General features: G+C 40.0%; 1 protein-coding gene across 2 annotated transcripts in view; it reads right to left on the reverse strand.

Annotated features, from left to right (window-relative positions):
• Positions 1-4,203: 4,203 nt before the first annotated feature.
• setd3 (SET domain containing 3, actin histidine methyltransferase) overlaps positions 4,204-13,580 on the reverse strand; it is a 57,029-nt gene continuing 47,652 nt past the window's right edge. For both annotated transcript variants that reach the window (XM_084014040.1, XM_084014041.1), the window contains exons 12-13: positions 10,775-10,935; positions 4,204-10,527 (exon numbers count right to left, since the gene is read on the reverse strand). In XM_084014040.1, coding sequence (XP_083870166.1) covers positions 10,036-10,527; positions 10,775-10,935 — 653 coding nt within the window. In that variant the 3' untranslated portion in view covers positions 4,204-10,035. The remainder of the gene's footprint in view (positions 10,528-10,774; positions 10,936-13,580) is intronic.

The raw sequence follows: 13,580 nt of genomic DNA on the forward strand, positions 1-13,580 counted from the left end.
TTATTTTATCTGTCTACTCTGCCTGTTATCCTTTGTCCCTTCATTTCCTCTGTGATGAAGACCTCTCACACCAGACCAGCGACTCCTCGCTCTCTCTCCCATCCGCCCACCTTTTCAATAATAAATGGTACTTCTTATTATGAGCTTCTTAGAGTGTTGGATCATAGTCAATCATGTTCTGGAGGGAGGAGGACAGCTAGGGGAAGGCACTGGGCCTTTCTGCAGAGAAGACGCGTGTTTACCATGAGCGTGAAAATCAATCTGTGGGATATTTGTACAATTCATATACCTTTTATTGAAAGTTTTTGGAACTTATGTAAAAGGGTATTAGTGAGATTGGTGATTTTGTGTCTGTTAACTGAACGGCTAATGAATAAGATCAGAGTGTGAAATAGTCCCAAAATGCAATCTTGGTTTCATATACAGTGACAAAAAATGTATATTTATTTATTTATTTATTGTATTGCTCACGGTTAAAAATGTCAATGGAAATTCAATTAGGATATTTTTTCATAGTGGACACATGAATTAAACAGATTCATGTGAATAAGCAACGTCCACAGCTAGTGACGTAGTATTAACTATTGAAATATGTGAAACAGATATTTCAGTCTATTATTTAATTTGTTAAAGCTTAAATTCCGAGAATGTATTACATACTATGTAAATCTCAGATTCCATTCAGATTTCAGAGCCTCTTGCTTTCAAAGGACTGAAGGAACCCACTTCTCCTAAAATGAGCAAGCAAACTTTATTTCTTCAGCCCAATTTCAATCACATGATTGTTTGTGCACCAGTGATGATTGATTTGACAGTCAACAAAGGCGTCGGCGAGTGGATCAGCAGCAGAATACATTCTCAGCTTGAAATATGAAGCATATCCCCCCCATCACATAAAATAAAAAACAATCAAATATGATCTGTGACTCCATTCTAATCAGATAACATTAGTTTCCTCGTCTATGCTCTTTCTTGTCAAATGTATCTGCTAGGTGACTGGAGCGGCAAAGGTGACAACAGGAAATCCTCTGAGCGTTTCATTTCAGAGTCCACTCTGTTTCGGCCTTGGCGGTCTTCAAAGGACGATAGACCGTGATGGTGGAATCCTCAAAAGGATGTGGCTGCTGAATTTTGACACTATAGATTGACAGCGTTGTGTTAATAAAATACTACACACTTACATTGGAATTAATTTCAAAGCATCAGTTTTCGCCAAAATTTGTGCAGAGGCATTCATGATACTAAATACTATATTATTGCAAGGGGAGATTATCCACTAGTTAATCATTCGCAGATAGTGTCATTCTCTAACACGGATTATTAGAGACCAAGCAGTCAAGGACTGGCAGACAAAGGACTCATTCCCCCAATAAGAATAAAAATACGAAAGCAAACCAACCTATTACTTCTTCCCTTTTTCAAGCCATCTTGAATGACATCCTGCGGCATTCAATACAGTGAACCACCAGATCCTCCTCGCCACTCTTGCTGAACTTGGCCATACCAGGTCACATGGAATGGATCGTTGTCCGAACCCTGCTCCCTTGACACCGGCGTCCCCAAAGGTTCAGTATTAGGACCCCTTTTTTTCTCCCTGTACACTAGATCTTTAGGCTCTGTATACATCTCATGGTTTCTCCTATCACTGCAACGCAGATGACACTCAACTATTCCTCTCTTTCACCTCTCAAGATGATGGTACTGACCTACAAGGCTGTTAACGGAACTGCCCTGACCTACCTCTAAGGCTAAGCACTAGTCAGACCCCACACCCCAGCTAGAGCACTCAACCGCCTTGGCTGGCCGGCTGGTACCACCGTCGCTAAGAGCAAGCAAAGGTCGCACAGCCAAGTCACAACTCTTCTTCATCCTCGTGCCACAAGGTGAATGAGCTCCCTGATGATGTGAGGACCGCAGAGTCGCATCCCATCTTCCGAAAGAGACTTAGAACTGCTGTTCAGAGTTCACCTGGACTCTACTTTGCCTACTCCCTCTATTACCCTGCCCCCTCCCCAAAAAATAAAATGAATAAATAAATAAAATAAAAAAAATAAATAAAAAAAAAAACTAAACATTGCTTGTTTGTATGACGGCATATAGGGCCACTGTGGGGGGGGGGGAAATGGAGCTGAGAGAAGTGGGCAATATTACAAGAAAAAAAGTCGCAAATTTGTGTGGTACTTCATAAAATCGCAAATTTGCTACTCTATTACGATGCTAACAACCAGCATTTATGCTAGCTAACTTGACATGAATGTATGCATTTATTTTTCTCTAATTAATACATCCCAACGTGTGACACCACCTTGTTAAGGTCCTTAGGGTGATGGCTGTTGATGGTTATTGTTGGGTTCTTTTTGGGCTAGCGGTAGCTTTCATTTGTCATAGATGACGTAAACAAGTTGCTTGACCGGATGTTTGTTGTTGCTATTGTAACCAAGCTTCCTTGTGTTCTCGACAGGGTGTATGTCATGGAGTAATAACCACTCAGACACGGGATGAAGTGAACAGCAATGGCTCACATGTTAATATTCACAACAAGAATACGACAGCAACACACTTTACGGCAGCTCTACGGCAACTCTACATGGGAAACATTTCTCCAATTACGTAAACCCAGAACAGTCTGTTACACTATGAAAACAAGCAAAATTACCGCTGGCATCTTAGCCCACCATCATTTCCTATTTTATTTTGATGTTCCCTGCCTCTTGTGTCCCGTGTTCTGTCTTTTTGGTTTTCCGAAATACTACTACTTCTTTAATTGTGTGAGAAACACTAGTCTCATTGGAGAAGCGCAGGATCGATCACTGGTGATAGCCACACAACGCATGCTGGTTAGGTTTGTGTCTGACCTGATCTGACGTCATGCACACGTGAGTAACGATAACCTCACAAGATCCTGGTGGCTGCAGTTTCTCAAGCCAGGCGCCACAGTTGCTCTCAACCGCATTAAGGGAAACGCCGGGCTGTCGCCTCTTCTAAGAGCAGATTAGCTCTTAGTTTTGACAACAAACACCACGTTTAGTCAAAGATGCAAATTTCCTGTGTGATTCTAAATGAACAAGGATGTTACTCTCATGTTGTGCAATGAAGGTTTAATCTTTTAGCAAAAATATCTTGCATTGTTAAAAATAGTTAGTTACGTAGCCCTTATCGAAACCGGCAATGACAACATGCTTAATGATGCTGATATAAAAAGAACAAAATAATGATAGAATAAAACACACATTTCCACATATATTTACCATTATAAATAATCCAAATGTTACAACCTACAGGTCGCCTCCAGATCACATCTAACAGGATGTAACTATTTCTATGACTTTCTGTAAATTCTCTGAAGGATGCTGGAAACTGACTGGATGGCAGCTTTTAGTCCCCCCTCCTCCACCTGATCTCGTCTACCTTCCAGTTGAGACAAAGTTCATCTCTAATGAGCCTGTTATCATATCGTGACTTGACTTGATTGACTTGACTTGAAATAATGCAACTTAATCCTCAATATGACTGACTTTTTCTGTTAATATCCTGATTTTTCCTGAAATTATGACTTAATTTTCTAAATATTACAACTTTTGTCACATTATGACTTTTTCTGTTACAAATTGTGTAAGATATGATTTTTCTCAAAATACAACTTCAAGACTTTCCCCTCATTTTATTTGATAATATATTTTAGTAATAATATTATAATTGTATAATTTAATATTTTTTTCCTGAAAATGACCAGCGTGAAACCAGTAAACACTTGCATGACAATGGTGCCGTGCCACTATGAGCCGGGCACAACCGTGACTCCTGCCATTGTATATTAATATGGATGGCAGTTAATAATTCATAGGGAAGGATTACTTGGGAGTGCTGGTCCCAGTAGTGACACAGCGAGTACTAACAATACTGGACATGCCTCGCTCTCCACTGCCCACCCCAATGCCCATTATGATAATATATTCAAGGATTAAGAGGGGTTTTATCTTAGAGACCCATGCATTATGAATGGGGCATTTCAAAATTTAATTGCTGTGAATTAAATGATTCAAGACAATGTTTCTTTTATAAATTGGTAATAGGGCCAGGGGGCAGAGAAGGGGCAAATACATGAGATAAACCTTTTCCACCCCCGTCAAAAGGAGAATGGAGAGGAATAATAGATGGTAGATTCAAAGATTAAGGTTTAAAAACAACATGACACACAAGAGGTGAGAAGTAAGATGAAGTTTAATCTCGGAAAACGTAAGGACAGGTTTCCTTATCAGCTTCAATTTTACTATACACTCTTTACAGGGTGTTTTATGCTGACAAATGCAGAATGACTGCAAATGGTGAAATGGTGAGTCCGGTTCGGCATACCGGTGCATGCACACATGCACGTGTACAGGCGCACGCGCGCGCACACACACACACACACGCACGCACGCACGCACACACACACACACACACGCACACGCACACGCACACGCACACGCACACACACACACACACAAAATGGTACAGAGGTTTTTTTCAAAAAAGCAGCAAACAGACTGGATGTTACCAATAAGGCTGTTAAAAGTACATCATTGCATAAAAAATACAGATTTGTGATGGAAAGTGCTCGGCCCACAGAAAGACGAAGTGACACATCAAAGGTGATACAAAACAAGAGCATCATGTTGTACAAAGTGGTCATAAACATCTGACCTAAGGTAAACCAAACCTCATTTTGGTCATATTAATCATACCACATGGCAGTGATAGTTCACTACCACCATACGGGTTAACTAGGAGTGAAACCAACTCACATTTTGGGTTGAGTGTAAATCACCAGGCCAAAGTCAAGGTTAATTCACACAGCACATAAAAAGCTAAAAGCCAAAAGTAATATCTGAGAGAAAATATCAAGTAAGGGAGACCAGGGACAGTTGCAACACTTTATATCCAATTGTTGAGATATTCCAAAAGAAATTTAACAGAACTACCAAAGGGGCTACAATGTCGAAAAAAATGGAGAGATGAGAAGATCAATAACACTCTCAGGTCTGTGCATTATAAGTAAAGAGCTGGAGCCAGCAGCCTCGCGTAGCATAAAGCTAGGTTAGTTTCACCATGTAACTCCCACTACAATTAGTTAATTCATTGATTAGATGAAATTATCAGCAACTATATTAAAAATCAGTTAGTCTTTTTGTTGCAAAAAAAAATAAATAACGGACATTGACTAGTTTAAAAATGAAAATAGGATGCAACAAAGCTATTTTCCTTACACAGTATTTTGAGAGCAGAGAGACCACATAAAGGGAATATGTATGCAATCAGTGTCATCAGAGCTTGGTTCTGATTGCAGGAATACAACTGTCCATTTTCTCCCCAATTACAGAAGGGTGAGATTTGGAAAGGAGTTTAAGGATGGCCATTGAAACATTATTCGTTCATAAAAAGAGACATTTAAAATCTATGTTCACTCATCGCACCACGTTAAAAAAAAAAAATGAGTGTTTCAATTGAACTTGCCTCCATTTAAGAACAGCAGTAGCATTATTCACTCAAAATTCAAACAATTCAAAATGGTTTACTAGATTATAGAGAGAAACTTTCACCAACAAACAGTCGGAGCAAACATGAGCAGCAGTTTTGTCGACAGCCACAAAAGAAAGTCTTATTTTTTTTTTTATAATTTCTTAATTTCTTTCAGCGACAACATTTTACCCACCTTCTCCACTGTAGAGACAGTGGACATCAAGGCACATTTAACCTGTTTATCTAAGGAACTTATGTAAGATAAGACCAGGGCATAACCACAAAAGCCAAGTCTGTTGTGTTCCACCCGGTATACAATTGGACTACATATAGCACAACACAGCTCTAGCTGTCATGGGCTATATTTATTCTACTGTAGTTGTGAAGTACTTACCAGTCAAGAGTGTTAAAGCTCATTCTAGACAATCAAAACTAATTTTTCAAGATAATCTGAACTAAAGGGTACACTTTTTACTGGGGCTTTCAACCACATGTCACCATCTTCATCAGCAAATGGAGTTTGCTTAGTTTTCCTAAGTTTGCTCTAGATGTCATCATGTGAGCTACAGTAAATATGGCACTTTTATCACAACATCAGGTGGCTGCATACATAGACTGTATATAAGAAGTGGACGTAGTCATCGTGACCTCACCCATTGGGTTGGGGACTACGGTTTTGAAGCCTCGAGTTCGGCATTTTGGCTGTGGCCATCTTGGAACTTCTCTAACCAGTGAAGGAAGTGACGGATCTGATGAACACAAGCAGCAGAGCGGCTCCCCGAGCAGCAACTTTACTCCATCTGGCTTCTGGTTTGAAGCAGTTAACAAAGTTAGCTTCATAATTCAAGGTAATCTTTACAGCTAAGTGTTAATCGTAGTAGCTAATTGCAATGGTAGTGATGGTACCGAGGCCTCTGTTGCGACACCACGGTGGTCACCCATCCACCACAAGGTAGCCACACCATATAGGATATCCTGCTCTATTGTATATTTGACTCTAAATGGGACCATAATTTACATGAACATCATGCTGTATTGAAGAGGACTTGCAACCAGTTATTGAAATCATAAACTCATGTTTACTGTAATAAATCAAGTCGGAATTAGGGTCACTTTCTTCTATACTATCACTTATTTTGAGACGTCGCCCCCTGATGGCCAGTAGAGATAATGTTTAAGGCACTTTATCTTTGGCTTCACTATTCAGAAGAATCAGAAGTTGACACCTTGCTGCATATGGTTGGAGATGGTAACCCATGTCTCTGTTCAAAGATGTCTCTTTCTCGAATGATCCACTGACTGTGACCCTGATTGGGAAGAGGACTGAGAAGGGGTCAAAGTCAGAGTGAGAGGAAATTAGGACATCAGCCTAAATGGGTCTAGTGATTTCTCAGAATGCTATTTGAATGCCTTTGTTGATCATTTGTAATATGAAAATATTACATTTCCACACAGTTGAAGAAATGTGGAAATATGCGTGTCCCGCTCAGGGTTCAGTTATAAAATTCTCTCTCCCGGTTGGTTACTGACAGCTCAGTTAGAAGAACACTAAGTAATACTGGACGGCGGCAGAAGAGGACTTTGGAACGCCGTCTGGTTCAGAACTATTTTGCAATCCAGCAGTGAACAGACACATCTGTTCAGCTTTGTGTTTAGGCATTTTGAGACAAATTGTAAATTTTCAGCATAGCAATAGAACATGAGTAGAACGGTATTTAACTATTTCAGTGGTCATGTGACTAGTACAAACGAAAATGGAGATTGTTGTTAGTTGTTATGGCAACAACGCACATCAGCGGGGCTGTAAATTGATGCCAACACTCACCAGTAAGAGAGGACGCAGCTCTGGAGACAGATGTCTGGCTAGTTAGCTAGGTATCTTGTTCTCCTCCATGTAGTAAGGTAGATGGACTGTAATGGGGCGTTAATACCAAATGCAACGCAAATTATTCGCGTGAACAAATTACATTAAAGTCAATGCAAAGACATGACTTGTCGCGACAGATGCGAATGAGGTGGAATTTTTCACCCCACACATCATCATTGTCCCCTCCTCTCCAGTGTGTCCAGTCTGGGCGATGCTGATAAAGATATAAAGACAAATGATCACATGAATAAATATAACTGATCCTGTATCCAAACTTGCATTTGGTGTGAACACCCCTTTAGACTCAGCCTCTGTTCCCCGGCCTGCTGCTCGTCTCATTTTCTGTAACCAGTGTAGCATTAAAGGACAGAATAAGCAAGCTAGCCAACTAACCAGCTGGCCACTCGTTAGCTAGCTAGCTAGCAAGTTAGCTAGCTATCTTGCCCTTCTCAGAGCGGTGGGGAGTGAGGTGGAAGAACCATAGACCCTGCTCTGCTTCTTCTTCACAGGCCTGCTGCTCAGCTCATTTTCTCTAACCAGTGAAGCATTAAAAAATGACAGAATAAGCATTCTTGCTTACTAGCCAGCTAGCTAGCTCGTTTGCCAATTTCACTTCTTTGATGTTTCACTTAGTGCAAAAAATTATGTGAACAAAGTTGTCCTGCTACAACATGCTACAACATTGGCCTCCACTCTGACTGCTACGTGGATTTGAATTGCAATGTCCCTTTTACTCCTATTTTATTTCTATTGTTTACAGCCTACAATGACTAAATGCGAGTGGACTCGGGGTCTTTTCCACTGATGACTGTGCTGACGGCTTGATATAGGCTACAATTGCTTGTACAACCTGACCATGGTTATGTGAATATACCTTAATCAACAAGCGGGTGTGGGACGATATGAAGATTTAATTTCATCATTATCCTGGCCAAAATTACTGCGACTCCCAATATTATCCCGAAATGGCAGCAACATACTTGAATCACTTTACCTCACATTTTGTCAAGAAACACCTTTATTGCATCACAGATAGAACAAATAGTTTTTTGTGAAGATTGTAAAAGGACAAATAAGAAATAATCTAGAAATAAAATAGTATCTTTCTGATAATTCATGGAGGCCTAATTATTTTTCTTCAAATTAGGCTCAATTTTTCACTTCTCCATTATAGCGAGCTAGACAGCTTTTTCACTTCAATCATGTGTCAATATTCATGATTATCAATCAACTCTTTGTGAGTGTTTGTTTAACGCCTTCCACCATAAAATCCTATATCGTCCCATCCCTACCAACAACTCCATGTTCTAATGAAGACTGAGAAATGTGGTCAAAAGCTTAAAAAAAAAAAAAAAAAAAAAACTAGCGTGGGGACTCTGATTTGAGATTATTTTGTCAAACTATATCAATCATGTATTGCTACCCTGCCACGTACAGTACCACTATAAACAAAACTGTGTCCCTGCATAACTGTCGTTTGAGCACAAATGTTAATGGACATTTCAGATTTTTGGTAATTTCCTTTCACTTCCCTTATTCACAAGCAAATAAGTGTTTGATGTTAATGGGTGAAACTGGAAGTATCCAAAAACCACAGACAAAATGTAGTTTGATAAGAATTATGGCCAAAATTGAACATTTTTTGAGTGTCAGGGATTCAGTCAGTAGTGGCTCATTGTATCAGTGCACAGAGTTAAGAGTTGTTAAAACTAACTGAAGAGAAAAATAACCTACAGACAGTGCTTCTGTGTTTTTCATACAAGCCTCATGTTTAAATTCAGTTGAACAAAAAAAGCTTCCAACTGTCATAAACTGGTACCGTCTTGTGTCTGAGTGAGTCCTCAGTGGTGCATATGGCTTTCTCAGTGATCACAGGGTCACTCATTACTCCCTGTTGGTGACATCCGCAGATAATCACTGCAACGTAAACTGAGTACATTCATAAATATTCCTTTTCAAACACACGATAAAACATGATTCTAAATCTCTTTTTAAGGGCTGCAACTGCGGAAAATGTACTGATAAAAACAACATTTGTCATTAAGAAAACAACAACCCGTCTTTCAATTTGACCTGTTTACCGAACCAGAATAGTAACCATCAATTTAAAACAAGTGTAGGCTAATCATTTTTGTTTTACTTGAAATTATTTTACCCAGAAAAAATGGAATAGAGGGCAGTGATGGTCTGAACTCAATAGCAGAAACCAAAATGCACTAGAGAATACGATTGTCAACTCAAAGCATATTGGACATATATGTAGACAAACTGCAGCAATAAACCAACCAATTCACAAGATTAGAGACATTTTGGCTTTGTAGAGATAACATTCATCCAACTCCATTTTGTTTTTTTCTCTTCACCTAACAATTTACAGGAAACCAGTTCATGGTGTCACCCATTTGCTTTCTTCCTATGCTGGAGACCTCTAGCTGTTTCAATGTAAACCTAATTTTCAAACTTAAAAAAAAAAGAAGCTAATATTTGTCAAAAGCTATTCTGCACAGAAGGCTGGGGACACATTGGCAGCATTTTCAGTTCAGCAGCGGACAACTATGAAAAGCCACGCCGGATGAACGTAGATCATTTTCAGCTTCTATATTTCTGAGTCATATAACAGACACAAAAATACATAAATAGCATGGGCTGTGGCAGTAAGTGAAATACATTTATTCACTCTTCTCTTTGGGATTATCTTCAGTTCGACTGACACTTAGGTCAGCCACTTCCCTTTGACCCTTCTGGATTGAACTTCCAATCGAGTCCAAAGCTGAATTAACATCTTTGCTGACCTTCTCCTGAGTCTCCTCCTGAGCTGGCTCCCCATTAGCCTCCATATCCATACCATACACAGCCTTCCCCCCATTCAGGAGGTGACTGTCCTCCTCCACCGGGATCTCCAGGCCTTCTTCCTCCTCCTCCAGCTTGCGTAGGATGATAGGAAGCCTTGCATCTGCGTCGGTATTCTCCAGCAAAGCGATATCGCTTTCCTCATACCGAGGCAACGGTGCGCCCTCTGCTAGCTTCCCCTCGAAGTGCAGGCGTTTTCCTTTTCCACTGGCTGACGCCTTCTCTAGGATCTGCTTCTCAGCCAGGCGGAGCCGGATCGCAACGCGAGAATGGGAAGATAGATCTGTCATCTCAAGCATGGAGTGGTCCTCCTTGAAGAGACCAGGCCAGGTGTGAAACAAGGAAGAAAGAAAAAGGGAAGAAAGAGGGAGAATAAGACAAAGATATCAAATATTCAAAATCTTTTCAACTTTCCGGATTCGTCAATCCAACAGTTATTGTTTGATTGCAGCCATTCAGAAGATGTATGAAACCTTTGTGACTTGTTTGAACTCTACTACACTCTTGACACCCTGCCTAACATAACTTTCAACATAACTTCAATTCCAGCCAACTGACTTGTGAGGTGGTCTTGTAGGTCTTCAGGAGCAGAGCAGCTCTGGTTTCAAGGAAAGTCCACAACTTGATCTCGTTCTCCCAGCTGACGGGGAACTCAGTGTTGCCCAGGGTGAAGATCTTATTGATTGCGCGATCTCCGAGCAGGTAGTCCTTCAGTTCCTCTGAAAATAAAGTAGATGTTAGCATCATTTCAAAAGAAACAAAAGCACAACTATAAAACTGTGTGACCCCACAGGAAGGCGGCTAGTTTTTTCTTACCATTAAAAAAAACAACTCTGAAATAAGCAGCAAAGAATTAGACCTCATCCAAAATGCATCCAACTCAGCTCATATTTGGTCAGAAAACAGACCAAACTATGGGTAGAAATGTATGTCCAGGAACCAGAAGCCATAGACTGTTTATGGTACAAACAACAACGTTGCTGCAGTATTTATGTCTTGATGTTATTTTAAGTGTTGATGGTGCAGCTACAATGTTAGCATAGCCTAACTCCCATCAATCCACACTCCATTCAGAAAACTAGCATTTTAAAAGTTGTCTGCTTGTTGTCTTACAAACAGACCTAACAAATCATGACTTCAGACTTTTTACTAATCATAATCATGTAGTTATTTCTGCATCCTTTTCATTCGTCTTGCTCGACACAGTGAATACAGCTTTGTGAGATTTACTAATTACCTCCGTCCTATTTTTTTTTTATTGGCAAATGGCAATGAGGTTGCATACAATTCAATTCAATTTTATTTATAGTGTCATATCACAACAGAAGTCATCTCAGGACACTTAACACATTGAGCAGGACTAGAATACGCTCAAGATTCAAGACCCAGAGTCAATACAATTTCAAAGTCCCAACATCACCCAGGGGCAAGCGTTACAGCGACAGTGGCAAGAAAAAACTGCCTTAATAGTGGCAGTGGTGTCTGTTGTTTTCACTGGTTAAAGTGTCAAAAATCACCGCAGCAGATTAGCGCAACTTGAGCAAAAGCATCAAATCTAGTGTACAATGAAACATTTAGCTGTTTACTGGTTAATGTGCTCTCTTTAAAGTGACTACAAGGAACCTTCAGCTGTGATGAAACTGTCTCAATTAAATACTGATCCCTCTATATGACTTACTTAAGCAATTGAGACATCAGTGAGAAGTCTGACTATTTCTGTATATTCTTAATGCCTGTCAGCGGGTCCAATTCCCTGTGACATCAGACAAAATTATTTTTATATGAAGAGCATATGTTTAAATTCAGTTAGAGGGAGCAGAAGGAGATTGTTCTTGGTCAAAATAATTAACACACTCTGACTCTACACTTAAATCACACGTCAGACCTTGGTCACGAGTGCCTGTATGCAATCCTGACAACATCTGGGCATGCTTCTGATGTGTTGGTGTCCTGGGGGATCTCCCCCCAGACCTGGATCAGGACATCAGTGAGCTCCTGGGCGAGTCTGTGGCGGTACTTGGTGGCGACGGATGCACCGATGCATCCATAGGTGCTCAATTGGATTTAGGTCAGAGGGACGTGAGGGACAGTCAATGGCATCAATGCATTTGTCATCCAGGACCTGCCTACATACTGTACTTTGGCCAGATGGGCCGGGCATTTTCCTGCACCTGGAGGAACCCAGGGCCCACTGCATCGATGTCTGACAAGGTCTGACAATCGCTCCGAGGTTTCCATCCCACCCACACTCAGGGTACTGTTGACAATGACGTAGACTTCTGTGTCATGCCTCCCCATACCATCACTAGGGTTGTAAACGATAAACCGATGCAACCGGATATTCGGTTCAACAAGTGAGAGATACGTCTGCATCGGTAGCAGCCTCCTCAATCAATACGAATTATCAATGAATTCCTAGATTAATTGGTTATAGAGTCATGGATCGGGTATCGCAAGACTTTGAAGTGGTTGGCGGCATTACACCAGCGTCTCTAAAACAAAGCTGAAGCTGCCCGCGAAACGTAGCTTTTTTTTGTTTTTTGTTTTGCCAGTGCCATACAGCCACAATGCTTGGGGATATGTGGTATTTTACATATATGAAAATAAACTATTGTACTGTCACTTTCATAGAATTGGCTTCTTTATTCTATAAAATATCTACAACAAATATTAACCGTAGAATCAAATCGTATCGTTCTTACACTGTATGGAATCGATTCGAATCGAATCGGTCTGTAATAAAAGGATATCGTTTTTGAATCGAATCGTAACCTGTGTATGCATATCGAATCGTTTATCACAAAGAGATGTGCAACCCTAACCATCACCCACCATGCTGGATGATGATTTTTTTTATTTTATTATTTTTTTGTAATAATTTATTTTCTTGGTCTCCTGTTTTCTATTGTGCATATGTCCAATTTATACCATTAACATTTCAAACTGGACTTAAGTATTGTATTTCTTTTAGTTGTATCCTATTTGTCAAATTATCTACAAATGCATACAAAGTTGATATTGTAAAAAAAATAAAAAATAAAAATGCAAATAGGATTGTGTGAGTTGCTGAAATTAAAACAAAGTTTAAAGTTTAAAAAATTAAATATCCAGCATCTTGGTGATGTTTGGACAAACTGTCACTGATTTATGGCCAACATTTTTGCCAGGCCCATGTACATGTTTGAACTACTGCTGCCCCCTAGTGAGATATTTCAACATAGTATTACACATGTGGTTCAACATGATCATGAATCACATCCTTCGGGGCTACAACCGTAATAATAACAAACCGACACAAACTTAATAGAGTTCTGGCCCTACAGGGCTGGAACCCTAATGAAAGTTCCTTGTAGTTGTAGTTTTT

The sequence above is a fragment of the Eutrigla gurnardus genome (assembly GCF_963514095.1).
Source record: "Eutrigla gurnardus genome assembly, chromosome: 7".
Taxonomy (NCBI): domain Eukaryota; kingdom Metazoa; phylum Chordata; class Actinopteri; order Perciformes; family Triglidae; genus Eutrigla; species Eutrigla gurnardus.